General features: G+C 40.8%; 2 protein-coding genes across 2 annotated transcripts in view; one reads left to right on the top strand and one right to left on the bottom strand.

The window, feature by feature from the left end:
- Nucleotides 1–11713: 11713 nt before the first annotated feature.
- On the bottom strand, nucleotides 11714–12431 carry LOC117899325. Its single transcript, XM_034809259.1, has 4 exons — nucleotides 12372–12431; nucleotides 12164–12319; nucleotides 11929–12096; nucleotides 11714–11869 (listed from the first exon to the last, which is right to left on the bottom strand). The coding sequence occupies exons 1-4, from the start codon at nucleotides 12429–12431 to the stop codon at nucleotides 11714–11716; spliced, it is 540 nt and encodes a 179-aa protein (XP_034665150.1).
- A 2786-nt stretch (nucleotides 12432–15217) lies between these two features.
- The window catches only part of LOC117897464 (5-hydroxytryptamine receptor 1), a 52377-nt gene continuing 48095 nt past the window's right edge, over nucleotides 15218–19499 (top strand). The window contains exon 1 of the mRNA XM_034806311.1: nucleotides 15218–15903. The gene's annotated coding sequence lies outside the window, so the exon portion shown is untranslated. The remainder of the gene's footprint in view (nucleotides 15904–19499) is intronic.

The raw sequence follows: 19499 nt of genomic DNA on the forward strand, positions 1-19499 counted from the left end.
CCTTTCGTGTCTGTGCATGTGTGTGTATGTGTGTGTTCAAAAGCCGACGAAAACTTGGCCCGGGCAAGGGTTTAGTTTTTCGTCCATTTTCAAACAAAAACGCAAACATGAAAGCAAAGATTTAGTGCGTGTCGGCATGAACTTGGATTGTGTGCAGATGTATTGTTGCTGGCAAATACGGTGCTGGCCTTAGACAGTAATATTCTAGAGAGTTCCTTAACTGCAGAAGAGAGATTCTCCCAATTGCTGTCGCACAATTTTAGCCCCACCTACATTGCCCTGCGACGTAAGGCAATGAATATTTATGGGACTTAAAAGGGTATATCCATGAATCTCTGGAGAGTGTAGGGGAATGCAGATGGGCATGCAGGTGTGAGGTACTTGTGCACAAACTTACCTCTAGCTATCCTTTAGCATTGAGCTATCATGTCTTGTTATGGATACGAGTACAAAGTATTATTGTAACTACAGAATGGATAACTGAAAATACAATATAGGTTTTCAATAGTCGTAGGTGGGTATACCTCTACCTACCATGCCTAATCTTGTTTATAGCTTATGGGCATAACCTTTCCCCCTTCTAACTCAGAGCTCAACTTTAATTCTCTCACCTCTCACGAACATCTGGCAACAGCCGCAGCAGCAGCCTCCCAAGAAGCATATTCTTCTCGCCTGGCAACAAAATTAATTGGAAATCACAATCATGGCAAAGCAGTTCACACCTCTGGAGGCTGTGTGGGTGCGTTTATGACATCGATTGCCCGCACGCACACTCAAGCAGGAGCACACACTTCGGCACAGCACTCACACGGATAGGCACTCGGAGAAAGTGTTTTGCGGCAGAATAAACCCAAAGGATTAATTAAATAATTTATATGTGCTTTTGTTTAGCCGTAAGTTGATTAAGCCATGGCCCACACTAGGTCTCACTTAAACTCATACACACACGCACTCACACACATACATACATCTCTTCCAAAAGCGCATATGGGACATAGTGAACGGGCTGAGGCTGAATGGTTTGTGTGCGTGTGACAGCCCTGTCAATGGCTTTTATGGCACACGGTTGCACAAATTGTCGAGCAGTTAATGATAGACAAATGTTTTGCGTCATGTTTGACTTCACCGAATGTCAGTGACACCGAACAAACAGTGGCAGAGAGGGGAGTACGGGTGCTCGGGCGTCTTTACCTTTGATTAGCCAATATGTATATCCATAGGGCGCAGACACGCGCCAACACGTGCCAATTAGTAGGAAAACACCTGCGTACCGTACACCTGGATGCCTTTGCTGCCTTTGTGCGGCCATGACCAGATAATTGCTCCAAATTGAGACAAATCAGGAATCTAGGCTCGTAGGCATCCCCTTGGCATTCCATTTGATCTGGCAACAGTTTAAATTTAAATTAAATTTGTTTAATTAACAAACATCGAGTTTGATTTGATTGGAATGCTGTTGATGGTGGAGGTGCTTCGGCTACTGTTTTCCCATTGACACCCAATTGGTGTCTAATTTATGTCACCACCATCAACATCAACATCCTCATTAACATTATCATGAACATACCCACAGACCTACCACCGACCACCGACAGCAACCAACCCACAAAGGCAAACAGACATTCGGCCCCCGAGGCAGGAGTGACAATTAGCTGGGATTTGTCCACCCGCAGATGTGAGGATCTAGCTAAACACTGCGGGTTACATATCGATTAAAAGTGGGAGGATGCCGATGCCCTAAAATTGTGGGGCCCGAGAGTATTTTTGGTCGCATAACTCTTTGATCTCTAGCTCAGGCTTAGCTGCTGATTTTACTAATCTTTCCACCTTTCAATATTCCCCTTAAAGTGACTTTTTGTTCTCTGAGGTTCTGAGCAACGCCTATCTTATAGTCAAAATACCCGACTTATGCTGTTTTTCTGTTCTATTCCTAAACGACCAACCAAACGAAACGCAAAAGGATTGAGTTTGAGCTCCCTCGAACTTCTCCCATGGACTTGTTGAACTTTCTTCTACGAATAGCATTGTTGTCCCATTAGTGAAATGTTCTGTAAATTAAATTTTAATCAACTTGAATGGAGAACTCACAGAGCAACAGCCTCACAGCCTTGCAGGCTTCAAAGGCTTCAATTAAGCCCGAAACGAGTCCGAGTCCGATTCCAAGTAGCTTCCGCACTTCCGCAACGCGACAAAGCGACAGTGCGACAATGGGATACTCGGCATTTGGTAGACGCTGTTTAAGTGCGACAAGCGGATATCCGCTTGCCGTTCAATGGAGCACGGCCAAACAATAAGGAGGCCAATACAAAGCAGCCGCCAAACAGCTGAATGGAAAATGACAAAACAAGACTTGAAATTTGACATTCTCAAAATGCCACGCCAAGCCGAGGAGGATGATGCCTGCGCCGTCTGTTCCATCTGCCCCATCTGTGTAGCAGGAGAGTAGCAACATTGTTTTTAATATCCGCTAAAATTGTTGTTTATACAATGTCGTGGGGAATGAGTCGTCGCATAGTTGAAGCGGGACTGGGAGGGCACCGCTCTTTGTTGGGGCGTTGTGGTTGGCTTTTGTGGGGCTTGTGGAGAGGTTTTGTTGGTGCAGCCACCGCTACGTGGGCAACGGGATGCCAGAAAATGCTAGGGAGTGCTGCCTGGCCCTTTCTGCAATAATGCAAATTGTAGGTGATTGCCAACCCTCGTCCGGGCTTGCTAAATTGTGACTTAAAGCATTTGCATTTGTCTTTTTTTCACCCGCCCCACATTTTAGCTCCAAAATTGCAGCAAAGCCAAAGCCTGACCTCATTCCGTGAATTCCCCTTCAAACTTCAGCTCGAAACTGCATATAAATGCGCAGAAGATTTCTTTCTGTAATGTCACTTTAATATCATCTGAACCGCAGAACAAGGAACAGTTTAAAGTCTGCTTGGATTCGAGATAACAGATACGAGACTTCCAGCTTTTTAGCGGAACCCTTGGAAAACTTGCCTCAAACAGCTTGCAGCTTGTAAAACTTTTGACTTTCGGTTTTCGTTCTTTGGGGATTTATATGCAAGTTTTTCGGTAATTGAGTATAATGTTGCATTAATTATTTACAATTGTTTCGACACGAAGCCAGCAGCCAGAACAAAAGTTATAAATACTTTGAGGATTAATTGGAGCATTTGTTTCCATCACTCAACTCATGGAGCCGCCCTCCCCTCTTTTGAAATTGAAAAGTAGTCCATCCATCCGCTCCTCAAAAACTTTTCACTCGAAATATATTAAAATATTTTCTCTTTAATTATTCAAAGAATTCTTTGATTTTCTTAAATTAAATTACTTTTTCCATGAACACAACGGTGTTCTTTCTTTCTTTCCGACTCGTGTCTGTTTCCAGTCGTTGTTTGTGGCATATATTGTTTAAGAGAAAACCCATCAATATAGTTTCAATAAGTCTTTGAGTATTGTTCGTATGACTGTCAAAGTGACAGGGACAGCATTGGATGGCTGTTCGATCAATGCTTGAGTCACTCATTACTGAAGCTACTAAGTATATTCAGTGAGTTTCAGGTTATTTTGAGGAATGCGTTCTTCCTTTCTCGTTCCTAATATAAGCTTTAGTTTTTTATGGCATCACACGTGTATAAGTAAAGGAAGAACCCCAATTAAAATACATCAGAACAGTTACCCTTTCGTTTTTACTGCATATTTAGTAACAATTATTTAAATAGGAAAACTTCTGGCATCCCAAAAATACAAGTAAAACAAATAAAAATGCCTTTTAAAAGTAATTTACATATGGGACGACATGGGCTCGTTTCGGACATTCGCTTTGGCTCTTATTTAACTAGAAATATTTACCAGACGGGCGACTTCATTTGCAAATGATTTTCGAAGAAGGCAAAAAGGCGAAAAAGCTGCTGGCCAAAATTATGCAAAGTCAGCAGCAACTAAGCGATGGCCAAATGCCAAATTGTGTTGGCCTCAGTGCGTGTGCTTAATTAACTACAACATGAAGTAGGGCATGTGTTCTACAGAAAAAAAGTTGGTGAGGGTTGAGTTTAGGTTCTGAAAGAAAGTTTGGTTTTGGGACTAATTTTTGCAAATATTTATTTAGACCCCGGCGGTAGGTCTGGGGAATGGTCGTTTCAAAACTAATTAAATATGTAGTTTGATTTGAGAGAAAAGTTCTATAGGCTGAACCGAAAGGCGAGCAAATATTTGCCCTGGTCACAGGTCTCTGGTCATGGTGCGAATGCAATTTGAATGGAGTTCGGCCAAAACATACAAGGTTTCCCATGCAAAAGCGCAATGCACACACATGAGAGTCAGAGGCGATGGTGGTTGCGGGGGCAACAAGGAGGAAACAATTGATTTCACCTGAACCTGAGTCTGGAGTCTGGAGACGAGACCTTAGCCACTGAGCAAACAGTCCAAACAGCAGCCCAAACCACAAAGTAATCAAATTTTACAGCCAGACAGACTGTGGATCCCAGAGTCCAATTTGTCACTTGACAGCCCCAAAGGTTGTCTATAGTTTGCCCTGTTGTTTGCTGCCAGGGCTTGGAGTGCAGTGCCAGCACGTCGCATACGCAATATTACCTTCCATCAATCGGGCTAGCAGTCCGACTCGGAGTCTATTTGTATCTGGGAATTTGCATTTTGCATTGCCATGTAAATACAAACGACTGTTTATTGCATTTGAATTGATTTGCCGTGTAGCCAGCAATTTCAATTATACTCAGTTTAATTTTCTCTCCATGTTCCGTTCCCTCATCCTCTCGGACATCTTTTAATTAGCGTGCAAACTGCATACAAACTGTAAAAGGTCACTCAATTAATATTGATTATGGCCTGTGAATACTTTTATCTCTGTTCGCCTGATATTCATGCTAATGCAACTCATTCATGGAGATTAATTGCCTTGTGGGAGGATGGACGATGCAGTCTATGCAGGAGCCAGAGAGCCAGAATAAAGACTAGCTCATGATTGTCTCTTTGTGGGGATGTGAATGGGGATGTGCTCAGGCTGGGCTAATGAACCGAGTTCTATTTTGACACCGAAAACAGGAAAAACAACATTTAAAATGGAATTTTTGTATTCTCATTTCTGTCTGTGGCATTTCACGAACATTCCAGTGCCACAAATATCCCGAGAACTGTCGAGCAAACTCATGTGCTTGTCGGTTGAAGGCTCATACACATGTGAGTGTCATATTTCATGCTTTCGCTTCTGAGTCCGCCTCCCACGCTCAACTTTCGATATTCGAGCCCCTAAAATGAGGTTGCCTCGTTGTTTCTGTGCTGCCGCTAGCAAATCACATTTGCGTCATGTGGGCTTTCCCCAATTCAATTATATATTTCCCTTTGCATTTGCCAAAGTTGAGTGAGTCTAGTAAATTTGAGAATTCGATTTGATTGCCTCTGAATCGGCAGCCAGACAGATAGTCCTACTTCTTCTTAAAGTCAAGCGATGTGTCAGCATTTTGTTGCCAAAGCTAATTAAGTCTCTGATTAAAGGCGAAACCCTGCTGGCAAGTCATCATGACTCTGGCTCCCCACCTGCAAATGGGGAGGGTCAGATCGGAATCATCTAGAATGCGTGGGAAATAACTCGTTATGTACATATCTGGATAAGTCCAGCGGGTTCAGGCCCAAAGCCGGCTTTGTGTTTTATGCATTTGCGTACCCTTGCAGTAATATTTTAAAGTTTTGTGGAAAAATTTCTATTTTGAAAATCCTATTTTGTTCCTATTTTAACAATGTAATATCTCTAAAGATCATTGAATCATATATTTCTGTTAAGGGAACTGTCGTTCTGCAAGGGTATATAAATATTTGTCTCCAAATTTTAGCATTCCCATCTTGTTTGCTCCCTTATTCTCGTTGTTTGCATGGTGTGCCATGCAAATTTACACATTGAATTATTTGCTGGACAATGTTAAAGCCTCAGTTTTGTGGGGGTGCTGCAAATTGAAGCTAAAATCCCATAAATACCCTCAATTTATGTCAATTCGATTTGCTTTGCCCACACCCACACCCACTCTCAACCCCAGTCCCACACCCACACACATCCTCCTACACTCACTAAGGCCATAATGCCTTGAGGATTCGCTGGCCATTTGACCATTTGGCCTATTATGGGCGCTACTTTTCTGCCGCAGTTGTCGCTGATGCGTGGCAATTCAATCTGAGCGACTGCCACACTGCCACCGTGTTGCGGCGGCTGCAATTTGTGTTTTCTTTGCCTCTTTAGTTACAGCTTTTTATTGCCTCGATGTTTTTTTACGTACTTACAGCGATAAAATCGCTGAGAGAGAACAGAATCTCACAGCCTGAAATATTTTGTTGTGGGTGTTTTTTTCCTATTTATACTTACTAGAGGTTCTCCGCCTCTTGTGATTAGTTGGTTGTATTTATATTTTTATTAGATTCACAATTTCCTGGCATTCTATGCAGAGGTTCCGCCCACAAACAGCTGTATGGATTCCATTTGAAGGACAAGCTAGATTTGGGTAACTGGGTATATTTCCACGTGCCGTGCAGGGCTGAAAGTTTCGCTCCTTGGCGAAAGTTTTTTATGGCCGAGTGAGCAGGGAAATTGCAGAGCAGCCAAATGAACGTTGAGAGCATAAAAAGCGTCATTCAAATTAAGGACATTATTCTCCAGTTATCCGGTTCTTCGGTCCTACAGTTGCCCCACCTTGTTTCCCCACTCAAAGTGCGAGTGTGTAACGCATTTAAATGGAAATGTCAGCGCAGCGGAATTTCGAAATGGCTTTGGTTGGGGCTTTTGCTATTTTCTGTCCCTTTGGCTTCTTTAATTGTCTTTGCCTTAGACACCTGAAATTGTCTCGGCTTTAACGCGGGCATGTGTGTCTGTTTGTACGATAAAACCACTCTACATTGGGCACTTGACTTTTTATGCTTCTTACTTATGCATTTCGTTCATTTATTTTTCATTTATTATCTTGGCATTTGCATTTATTTCAAGCATATGACATCAGTGGCTTCTGCCTGTGTCACGTTTTGTTTTGCATACTTTTAAGCAACTCAAAATGATAATCATGCGTGCAGACTCGTATCCAACATTGTCTCTCGCATCAGTCAAAGGAGAGCATTCTCTAATTGAATTGCTTTTGGAAGATTGGGCCACAGCAGGCAAAATTTAAATCTTTAAACACCTGCTTTGATCTCTGGTCTCTGATAATCAGTTGAGTCTGGTCTGACTTTCTTATCAATTTGCTGTATCTCAGGGGCTGAAGGCGTTGTGCCGACCCGTCAATTGTGTGAAAAAATACATTTGAACTCGGGAAAAAACACTGCTTTGGTGACAGCAGCGTCGGCGGCGTGAAATTTAATCAAATAAATTAGCAATAAAGTTTTATTTTCGCTGTCAATGTCGTCGACTCCTCATGGGCGGAACACGGTGCGTATATGCAATGCAGGAGTGTGTTTTTATTGCCCCAACTACAGTTTCGATCCTCTCTTTCTACGTTTTTCGAAATTTTATATCCTCCGTGCTTCGCGCACAGTCCGCCTTTCAATTAACATTGTCAGTTTTGATGTGAACCCCAGTTTGAACTAAATTAAAGCCTTCGAAAGGGGATTAACTATGAACCGGAGCCACAGCCCGACCGACGCACACACGCACACATGTCAAGCTGTCGAAATGTCCATTTAATTAGGATCAAATGAAGGCTGTGATAAGGGTGAGAGGATTTTTGGGAAATTTTTAAGCTAGTTCCTCGCTATTTCTGTATAAGCCTCCACATAGAATATCCCCAGAGGGGTACCTAGAACGACATTCCCGGGCCCTGTCATCCCGGCCTAGCCGCAGGCAAAAGTTAATTGAAATTTTGTTTCTGTTTTACTTTCTGCTCTTGCGGAGTGCGTGACTTTCCAAATAAAAGCGAGTTAATAGTGAAATTCAGCTATGGGTAATGGTAAGGGTAAGGGTAAGGGGGGTACAAACATTAAATTGATTTTGGAACAGCTTTGAACTGAAGCAGATAAGAATAAACATAAATTTTAGCAATTTAGAGGCGCCACAACTTCTGTCAACGATTATCAATATAATTTGCCAGCCGCCTTCCAGCAGCACATATAACATTCAGAAAAATGGCTCAACAAACTGAACATCAGCTAACATAAAGAACACGCATTTTTGGTTGAAATGTTTATGCGCAGAAACCCTTTCCTCATATCAAAAAAAATAAAAACAAAAAAAAAAACGAGGCAAAAAAAACGAGAAGGGACGTGTGAGACGCTTCTTACGCGTCACAACATTTATACCCGGCACTCAGTACTACATCTGCAACTTAGCGGTTATTTGTCAAATTTTACATTTTTTCTTCATCTGTCATCTACATCAACAACACTACTCACGCCAACACGCTCCTTTAGCTCGCCAACCTCCCCTAGAGACACAATTTGCAGAGTCAGGGCAGAGTCGCGGCAGAGGCAGCGCCAGAGACTTGTCAGGGGCAGAGGCCATAAACTGCGCGAAGCAGAGTGTGAATGAGAGAATGTGTAAAACAAATATAAGCTGCGGGACGGGGTGGGTTTGACCTCTGCAAATTAATTTCTTCATTGTGGCTATAATAATGATCCAATCGGATTTCACCCAATTTGGTGATCTGATAGATATGGTCGTTCCCTACGGAATGGCGTTTTTAGTTTTCTGTTATCTTCAAAATTGTAGATTTGGGAGGTTTTCGCCCTTTTGCGGAGGCGGAAGGGGGCGGGGTTAATTTTTGAAATACACTGGCTTCAGTGTGAGCATACAGCAGTCTGGATGCAAAATTGGGTGGCTCTAGCTCTTATAGTCTCTGAGAACTAGCCGACAAACAAGACGGACGGATGGACAGACAGACATGGCTCAATCGACTCGGCTATTGATGCTGATCAAGAATATATATACTTTATGAAGTCGGAAAGGTTTCCTTCTGTGCGTTGCATACATTCACTTTGTGCACAAATACAATATACCCTATTTACTCTTCGAGTACCGGGCATAAAAAGGGAATACAGATGGAGTGTCGAACAAGTGTACCTTCATATTTCGTTCCGCATACGTTTACAACTAAATAAATAAGCAACAAACAAGCGGAGAACCACAAACGCAAATGCAAATACCAAAGCACCAACACACAGTTAGAGATACAGATACAGATATAAATACAAATACACTGATAGACAGTCGCACAATCGCGTAAAACACAGTGGAAGGGCGATATGCAGAGTCAGACGGTGGCGCCCGCAAAAGTATGCAACAAAATTTTAAACGCATGCACTATGGGGCATTTGACCACTTTTTGTGGCATTAATTAATAACTTCCAAACGAAACATTATTTTTTGATTTAGTTTTTTGATATGAGTTTATAATAGTGAAAGGAAGGTATGTTGAAAAAATGGGCGTGGCACCGCCTTTTCTTCAGGGTAAAATCGAATTTTTATTTTATTTTTAAATTGAATTAAACAAATAATGATGGGAATATGTAAAGCAATGCCATATTAAACTAAAAAAGTTGTGCCCGGATTTTTAAAAATTTTAAAGTAGAAGATAATCGGATTTTTACATTGACTTCCTTGTATCCGGCAAGCAGCTTCTTTTCTTTAATTTGTTGAATGTTGGACACAATAGCACTGCACGTCAGTGCAGATATACTGGAAATGTCTCAACGTTATTATAATTGCACGATTGAGCACGAATTGATCCAATCTGCACAGTTTTTTACGATTTGTTTCAATTTTTCCGTGGAATTGTTCAATTTAATCGACAAACCGTGAAAAAAAGTTCTTCAAAGGGTCTACAAATATCCCTTATCGGTCTCAAAGCTAGTGACAGGTATTACCACTTAAATGCAATGCAAATCGACATCTTCTTCCACAACTTTCTTCTTCACTGAGTTTAACATTGCAAACAACTCCGAATTTCCAAACTTTAGGTTATGTAACGAAAACTTAAATATCTCCGAAGACGCAGAAAAGCGCAAGAAAAAGTAACATAAATTGGATTAAGAATTGAAAACTCTACAATATCTATGCAGTTTATTGCTTCCGGCGGGAACCGAACACTTTGTAAGTCTATTCAAAGACAAATTTTCGTCATAAATATGGACATGCTAAAAAACTAGCCATTAAACATATTATGAGGTTAATTTTTTAATTTCAAACTCACAAACAACTTTTTAATACCTGTCTGAATCAAGAATGTTGTAAAAAATTTACTTAAATTGGTAAATTTAGCAATTTTTGCACTTTAAACTTCATAAAAAAAATCAGTTTTCCGATATCTTTATATTGTTCGTAGCAAACAGCTGACTTTAACAGCTGTTATCTTAACAGTGGTGCGCACTGTTAATTTTCTGGGTATGTAACATTACGGACTGATGTTATCCCTATGAATATCCGTTAAAAAAATATTACTTTTTTGACTTTTGACAAATGAGTTTCGGCCAGGAAAAGTGGTCAAATGCCCCATAGTGGCATGACTCAGCCAATTTATATGCACGAAAAAATGTGGAATTGAAACGAATCGAAAATGAATTGAATACATTCAAAGCCCCAGTAAAAGTGAATAGTAGTCGAACAAGAACATACCTTAATATGCAATCGGATTTGATTCAGACGATTGTTTGCTACTTACAGATGGAAAATTGATTGATTAATGCTATTTACATATACATATATTACTCTATATATTGCAATATGAAATTCCAGCCAAACAAATAGTATGAAGAAATATACCAACTGAATTATCTATTACTATCTCTTCGCTGAAATACCCATCGCTTGATGGTCATCTGGCATGTGAAGACCCAAAAGAGTTTTAGCGAAATGAAAAATTGAAAAAACCAGCTACAAAATGCGATGATTTTGCGGTTGCCAGTCGCCAGCAGAACTGATGCGTATCGGCGGCTTAGACTCTGGACACGAGCCGAACGCTAAGGCGCAAGCAAAGGGCATAAATCATTGCGTATTTATCATAAATCAAATTGAATTCTCCTTAACTGCCGCCCACTGGTTACCAGCCGAAAACCCCAGATCCGGGACCGCCGTCGCCGCCCAATTGGGACTGGGAATGGTTGTGTTGGTTTGCCGGTTTTGGTTTTGTGGGCTGATGTATTTGCTCAGCGCATATTTTATTTATGATTCTTTTCCAGTTGACTTGCGAATTTGTTCTGTCTCTATATGACAGCATTTCCTCGATGGCGGCTTCGATTCCAACTGATTTCTGCCCTTTGGATCAAGCATTGTTTCTGTTTCTCATAATTGGCAAGGCAAAGTCAGATTGATGCAAAGCAGTTGGTGAACAGAAAAGCAGTGGCCTGAAAGAGACAGCCAGCTCAGCCAGTGACTTACCGATTGACGTGGCATTATCAACTCGTCGACAGAGAAATTAAAAGAAAAATACAGCGAATTGGTCAGAGGATACTTAAGAGCCACATTGAAATGGACGAGCAGGATGAGGTCCATATATCTCTTCCATTTACACAAATTACTCGACACTTTTGAAGGTTCAATTGGAATGTGAAACATCTGGTAGTCATGAGCTATTAGTCGAATAATAAATCCATTCGCTTTCAACATTTCTCAATGGTTTTTCACCTAAAGCTTAATGATAAGAAAAGGTCTTCGAAGATATCAGAAAAATTCAATAAATAGGTCTGCGAAAATGCAAAAGTTTTCCCTAAGCATACAAAAACTTTTATTTAAGTAGCCAGTACTTCAGGTCAGAGAGCCATAGAATTTAATCACGGCACGGCTAATATCATAGGCAATCCAGGTTGTTTCCATAAGGTAATCACCCTCAGGAAAAGGTAGAACTTTTGTAAACTGGTGATTCAAAAAGGTGGCAGTAAGTTGATCGAGAATCAGATCATGCTGGTAACATAAGAAAGTAAAAATAAAATGAAAATGATCTATTCGAAGGATCAGCTTACATCGTAGGGACATGTATGATTCATATTGGAGGAGTCCTTAAATAGATTGTAGAAGAAGGCAGCAACGGGGTAAGATTTCTGCTTTGCCAAGAACCGACACGAGTCAACCGTCATATTGTAGAGGAACGGCCTATAACCACTGAAGCGTTTAAACAATGAAAAGTTTAACTTGAAAATAAAGAAAAGAGGTTTAGAAATGTACAAATATTCTGTATGTAATTGGTTGTATACTTACCTTGATTTTGGTAACGGGAGTCTTCAATAAATTGGCTCTGAAGGAAAGATACTTGTACGTTCGATTAATCGACTTTATATAGCAATATTCGAACTCGGTAAATTCCTTATCCAGGGATGTGCATTTAAAATTAGTGAACTCCCATTTGGATGAGATCTTTAGGGTGGAATAATTAGATACCTTATCCTGTTTCATTGGTTCAACTCACTTCTAGCACCAAATGAAGTATCACCATGAACAAAAGTAGACAATTCCGCTTAGCGCACATGTTGCATATTTCAATAATGTTGAAACAATAACTATATTTAGTCCGCGACATTTTCAATTGAATTTTTTGCAAAAGCAGTATTTAAGCTGCGATTATAAATACATTTTCATTGAAATTGAGCAATTAAGCAAAGTGAGGTGTTGAGAGTAGTGCAGAGAAGAGAGAACAAATGGCAATGATTTTTCAGAGATTTGATGGTTATTCAAGCTTTGAAAGTCTTTATTATTTATATTGTTATTCATTGACAATTACATATGTTCTTTGGTACTGAACCTTCCTCTGTGGAGAGTCACATCTATTCTCTCTAAACATAAATGGAGTCAATAAATGGTAAACCGCAGTTTTTCAATATATTCCTCTCTTAGCTTCCGCGCAGGCTCCTATCTGTTGCTCACTAATTAGGTAAAAGCATTATTATTAAAATCAGACATCAGACATGCCAATTGAAGCCAATAATGGCTATTTTCAAACAGTAAAACAAGTAAAAGTAAGTACTTTTACGATAGTCAGCGAACCGTACCTGAGCTTTGGCATATGCGACCTAATCATTGACATGGCTAACATCTGAGAACTCACTGCATCGCAGCACATGGCTTCCTACCAATCCGCTTATTGGACTTTGTTCTGTAGGATATATGTACACGTACTCGTATGGGGGAGGGGAAAAATGTATTTGGCTTGCAGTTCACACTTTCATTTCTTTTCAATTTCTGCAGCTGTTGGAATATTCGCTTTCGTTTTGGTCAGTGGCTATCCGCTATCCATTAGCAGGGTCTATTGGGCCATAGCAATGCTCTGACTTAAGAATATTTACCCGGGAATTGCCCCAACGGAAATAAAACCGTCGAGCATTGAAAAATGTTAGCCTGTTGGCCGTTCTATTTGGATTTGTGGCACTTTTATTGAACACGGACCTGCATTAAAAAAACATATTTTATCGCACTGTGAGAGCTTGTTGCCAGTACTGGTGGCACTCGTATTCGTTGTACTTGTACTCCTAGTTGTTTTTGATGATGTTTCTGTTTCGAAAGTAAACAGCAATTTTTTATGTAGAGAGACTGCATTCGATTGGAGGCTATTTTTGCTGTGTAATATTTCTGATCGTTTCTCTGTTTAATGAATTTTTATTTTTAATGAATGAACAACATTTTTCTTGTTGCTTCTTCTTTTATGTGAGTGTTCTGTTCTGTTCTGTTCTATTCTGTTCTGTTCTGTTGGACTCTCTTCGGATATGAAATTTTATTCGTTTTTGTTTGCCAATTGATTGGAAATATTTCTTTTCATGTTTTTTCAATTTTGAGAGCTCCGAAAAGAGAAGCGGGGCCAAAAAAAAAAGGGGGGAGCACACTACACAGTCCCGCGTCTCTGTAGCCTTCCTTCTCTTTACCAATCTTTTCGGGGCCAAGTGCTTTTGAGCGATTCCTCCTTTTGTTTAGATAATAATAATTTTTGCCATTTTATTTCGGGGGAGCTAGGGGGCCTGGTTTTCTCTTTCAGGATTTATGTTCTTTGTCCGTCTGGCTGACAGCTAATGTTAGCTTATAAAGCTTAAATTTATTATATGTTTTGACTATAGGTTATTATCATGTCGATAAACATGAGTCTCAACTAGTATGGGGTTTTCTTTATGATTATTGGTCGAGTGGAAAATTTAAGTATTTTATTTGTGGGAAGCGGTTTTCTGTGTCAATAATCCTAACTGATAGATTTCAAAATTTTGATGGCTAAACCGTAACGTTTCTACGTTTTTACAGCCTTGAAAAATATGTCTAGGCTCTCCAATACTGGTAGCTTGAAATCAGATTGTGTTTCTCTTCAAAGGTTCTTCTAAATCTGTTCCTGGTGCAGAGCTTTTGTTAGCTCTTAAATTAATGTATTACCTATAGTATTGGGTACAAAACCCCTGTCAATTGACACATGAGTGCATATACTGAACTTTAAAGAATAACTTCTTTACCAGTTTTCGATGGAAGTTTTTACTTAGTTAATTTCAAATAAGTTGGAGGAGAATTTATTTTAGCGCTGCATCTGTTAACATTGCACGCTCTCTTTTCTCTTTATACAATTATTTTCTCTCTCCATCTCTTCATGTTACTCTCAATAATTTTCCCCTTCGCTCTCTTGCTCTTTTTGCTGTTTGTCTGCCTAACATTTATCTGTTGGTGCACACAATTTATGCGTTGGCGCCCTTTTCAAATTTGCGCGCATAATAATTAAATTAAATTGTATTATATTTGTTCTAAAATAAACGTCATACTTACTTTCAACCTGTATTACCTTGCATTACGAACCAAATATCATGAAATTCCAAACACCACTGGTGTTTTGTTCCATTTTCCAAATGTTTCCACTCTGCAGGCAAAAGTGCTTTGTTATCGCATGCTATAAATGAATGCTTCCCCAAGTCGACGCTGAAGCAGTAACAGCACTCTCTCTGTTAGTTACACGCTCTCTAAAACTGGCTGGCTAAATTCGTTTCCCCACTGTGCAGACACGAAGAGAACTGTACAGAGAGAGTGACAATGTTTGCTGTTGCAGAAGCGCCACTGTCCGACAGAACCACTGACACACTGATAATGCTGATAACAGCGCGCAGCAGTGTTGGTCTGTGAGAGAGGGGGCAACCGGAGAGTGCCACTGTTAATAGATGCTGTTAGAGCACTGTTGGAGCGCTGGACAGGTACGAGGCCGATGCTCGGGCCCCGGGCTCGGTCTCCTCATCCGTCTCGGTCGCCGTGTGGTGGGTCGTCGTTCGTCGTTTGTCGGCTGTCGGCAGTCGGTTGTAGGGGCGCTCGTCAGTCCCGCTTCCAGTTAAACTTTTACCGTGCACGCATCAGGCCAGCGAACAGCGAGCAGGCGGACGCGGACGGGACGACGACTGTGTGTGTGGCGTGCTCCATCGTTTTAGAATTTTGACTCTGCCCCGAACCCAGTGTAACGGTCAACCGAAATTGAAAACGGACAAAATTAAACCCCAGCATCAGCACCGGACCCCCAAAAATATACAAAATATAATTTAAATAATTATAATACGAACGTGCGTGAGAAATCCAACAACAAATTAAATAAAAGTGCGAGTTGTTTTGAGGAAATATTTAAATGGAAATGCGGAAAATCTGTTTGTGCTACTTGAATGAAAAATAAATGCCATTAGTGTGTGGAAAACAGCAAATATTTATTCCTATACAAGTATAAGCAAAATCAAGAAAAATCTTTGAATGGAAAAGTGCTTGAGCCAAAATTGAAACTGTGGAACCAGAATTTTCTACCGGACAAAAACTCATTGTCTGTTCTCTCAGTTTCCATTTCCCCCACATATGTATGTATTTTCCAATATTCTGTGTGCTATTATTAAGATAATCAGTGCGACACTTGCCACCTGTTTGGCAGCTTTTTTGAAAATACATTTCTATGCTAAAGACTTTCCGAAAGAAAGCCGTGAAAGTGAGAGTGTTGTTGACCCCCGCCCCATGTAAGTCTTTAACCCTATTATAGCTTTTAGACTAAGTAGACTTTCCAGTTTAACACCTTAACACCCAGTCAGTCTGGGGGATCTGTATGCTTATCTCCGAGTGTTTGTCGGAGATTTAAATATAGATTTATGGCAGGTACACAACATTAATCTGTGGGGCAATCAACGAATTGGGAATGCTCCGCTTCCCAGATTGACCTAGACCAAGGAGAAATAAATAGTCGCAAGTGTCCGCTAAGTGGGGGGGGGGCAAGTGTTTACAGCTCTCGAGTGTTATTTGTTGGTACTTTGTAGTGCAGTGTTTTCTGATTCCCAGAGCCACTCAAACGCCTTTTCCAGGCAGCACACAATACATGAGAGCTCTTTCATTAACCTGATTACCGCGTACCTGAACAGGAGCCCCCTTGGGGTGTGTGTCTGTGTCTGGCTAATCAAATTACAGAATCATATTTCGCTTGATTTAATAAATACCATAAGAGATGTTTCACTTGCAGGCACATGCACAGGCAGAGGCACAGGCTTCCGTTTTTATCTTCAAAGTTTGTCGAGAATTACCCAAGAGATGGGGCCCTGCTGTTGCTTAACTGCAAAACAACAGGCTTAATTGCCCAAAACCGAATAAAAACTCAGAAGAATGAGGAACAGAAGCATGAGCAGGGGAGGGAGGGTCGTCATGTGCCTGTTTTTGAAATGATTTCAGTTCCCAGGAACTGCTGCAATGGCGCGCATCCTTGAACATGAAAATGGCAAAGTGAAAAATGGAAAAGCGAGAGCACGAGTACTGCCAAAAGATGTCGGGGCAATTCATGTGGGCACTTACACTAATTACAGCTGCCGCTAGGTTTAGGAACGGTATAGCAACGGAAAACAGCAGACCAGACCCGTGAGTCATCGTGTCCATCGAGGCACATGTGTTGTCAGGGGATAGTGTTTGCGTTTGCGTTTGCCTGGGGAATTAGTGCCAAGATATTCCTTGGCCATGGATGGCTGTGGCTTGGCACAGTTTGCCTGCCTGCCTGCCAGCCTGCTCTTTCATCTATTGTAAATTGACTCTCGACGATGGTGGCGAAGAATGGTGCCGCACAATGTGTGGCATGCGTAATGTCTCGCTCTCTCTCCACATTGTTTCCACGTGTCAAAGGATGCAGCAGTGCTCATACGCCCCATATGCCTTATGCGGCGGCAGAGAGATACACAAACGAATCCGTCAAATCAAAGGCGACAAGCCGCAACAATAGAGCACGAAATGCCGGCAGGCATAACGGAAATATAAGCTCAAACTACGAGCATTGTTCCCCAACAATGGTCTGGGTTTCTCCTTTCTAGTTTTCTAGTCTATTGCGTATACACCACGTAACCGAGCCTCACCTCACCTCACCTTTTTAGGCGGCCCAATTGGCAGTGCTTGGCAGTGCTATAAGCGGTTGTAAGCTTTTAATTAATTAATAATTAATCACTAGACCACAGTGTCCATGGAGTCCATGGAGGCGACATCATCATTGCACGGCAGAGAGGTCAGCCAGGTTCTTGACATTATCTAGAGGATGGGTACTGCTGCTGCTGCCCACGCTTATCGTAATGGCCAAAAAGTTCTAATCGAGGCAATTAACGTGGCCAAATTTAATTTCCGTCCCCAAGCGCTATCAGCATTCAAGACAGACAGAGCGCCCCAGTCGAGTGGAACAGACTTGAGCATTTGCTTTTTATATTACAAAAATATTGTTCTATATTTACGAGAATATTCCATGCCTCACTGCCGTTCGGGAATCCGTCATGTAAGTCAGCTGCACTTGCTTTTCCATTTTACGTATTTCCCGCGCTTCCCCCAAGTTCTTCTGGCTTTTTGTTTGTTCCCTCGCCAAGTTCTTGCTTTTGTTTGCTCTCCTTCCAGGTAGTGGGTCTTTCAGATATTGAAGATTGTAGGATTTACTTTGAACAGTTGCCTTTAAGGGGCCATTAAGCAAATTACTTATGTTAATTAGCTGCCTTGCCTAATGAGAAATCTCTGGGATTTGTCGGTCTACCGTGATAAGTTAAAATTTACAAGAGGGGCGGCTAGGAGAAGTTCCTTCCTGATTATGCACCTTCCGCCCTAATCTAGCTCAGTTGATTTATGATACAGCAGAATCTCAGCTTGAAAGTCAATTTCAAATTTCCTTTAAGGGATTCTTGCCATTGAATGAAATTTAAATTTCAGTTGCCTTTCTCAAACTTCGCCTCTGGCACTTTGATTCATCAAATTTCATTTATTTGCCAGATGAGCGGGCAACAATAATGCGGTGGCTCAAGATGCAACAGTTTGCTGCTGTAAGGAAAAGCAGTTGGAAAATTGCATAAATAAATAAAACGACACAATAATTGGAAAGCCCATCTCAAGACGGTTTCCTTTGAGGCAGATGAATGCAGTTTGGAATAGGAATCTCTGTAATTTGAGTGATAACCATACATTCTCCAAGTGCTGTACGGGGTGCCAACAAAATCTTCTCCGCCTCTCACAGCTCTCAAGAATTTCGAAGAGATTTTAAAGGGAGAGATATTTAATGATTCCTGTAATTAATAATAGGATTTAGAATGCATTCCTTGAGGCATCTGTTGTGTACATATGTGTATGGTAGCAATCCCCTGTCCATCATCTAAATATAAATATCTCCAAATGATTTCCCCGAAACCTGCTCCGAATTAGCATTGCAGATTGTTCAGGAATTCCTGTAATAACCACCAATTTTAGGGTTGAATATTAATACTTCGTTTCTTCTGCTCAGCATTACGAATCTCTTATCTCTGTAATGCAGGAATTCCTGTAATAACTACCAATTTTAGGGTTGAATATTAATACTTCGTTTCTTCTGCTCAGCATTAAGAATCTCTTATCTCTGTAATGAAGGAAATCCTGTTAGATGAAGTCTTCTTACACGTTGAAGTTCCACTGAAAATCGTTTCTGTATTTCTGCGCTTACCAACAAATTGTTTCCATTATTTGCAGCCAGTCGCCGCTTAACTTTTTCATTCCAGGGAAAATCTCTTAATCAATTTAATGCAATGCAGATGTTGGCATTAAAATTAAAATTCTTCCATAGATTTGCTAGCCTTAAGCTGTAAAATAATTAAAATATAAATACGCTTGACGCAATTTTCATAACCATTCATGCCGTTGGAAATTGGCTGATGAGATCGCATGGGATCGAAGAATGCTGGAAATAATTGTATTAAAATTAACTCTGGTTGAGCTGCCTGCGGTTCTGTGGAAAAGAATATTAATTACTGACTTTATTTGGACTGCTGTGGACCTGATCCGAGTGCAGTTCTGTCATCCGTCGGCCGCACTTTATAATTCCACATTGGCATATAATCAATTTCTGTGGAGGGATTCGGACAGAGGACAGCCGACAGGCCGTATGCATGGAAAACTAATTAAGCAGCTAGTGAATGTGAAAAAATTAATTCAAATTGCATTGCTCGGCCAACAATAAACTTCTGGGCACCATATATCTTAATTTTGTGCATAATTAATGCCTGCAATTAAGTGGGGAATTTCGTTGCCTTTTTGGCCCTGTCTCCGAGTCCTTGTACCTTAGTACGATTGTCACGCACCACCC

Source organism: Drosophila subobscura, chromosome O (assembly GCF_008121235.1).
Source record: "Drosophila subobscura isolate 14011-0131.10 chromosome O, UCBerk_Dsub_1.0, whole genome shotgun sequence".
Lineage (NCBI taxonomy): Eukaryota > Metazoa > Arthropoda > Insecta > Diptera > Drosophilidae > Drosophila > Drosophila subobscura.

Coding starts and splice junctions, on each gene's coding strand:
- LOC117899325 (XM_034809259.1), bottom strand. CDS start 12,431: ATGTGCGCTAAGCGGAATTGTCTACTTTTGTTCATGGTGATACTTCAT. Junction 12,320..12,371: donor TACTTCATTTGGTGCTAGAA/GTGAGTTGAACC, acceptor TCCACCCTAAAG/ATCTCATCCAAATGGGAGTT. Junction 11,870..11,928: donor ATCATACATGTCCCTACGAT/GTAAGCTGATCC, acceptor TTATGTTACCAG/CATGATCTGATTCTCGATCA.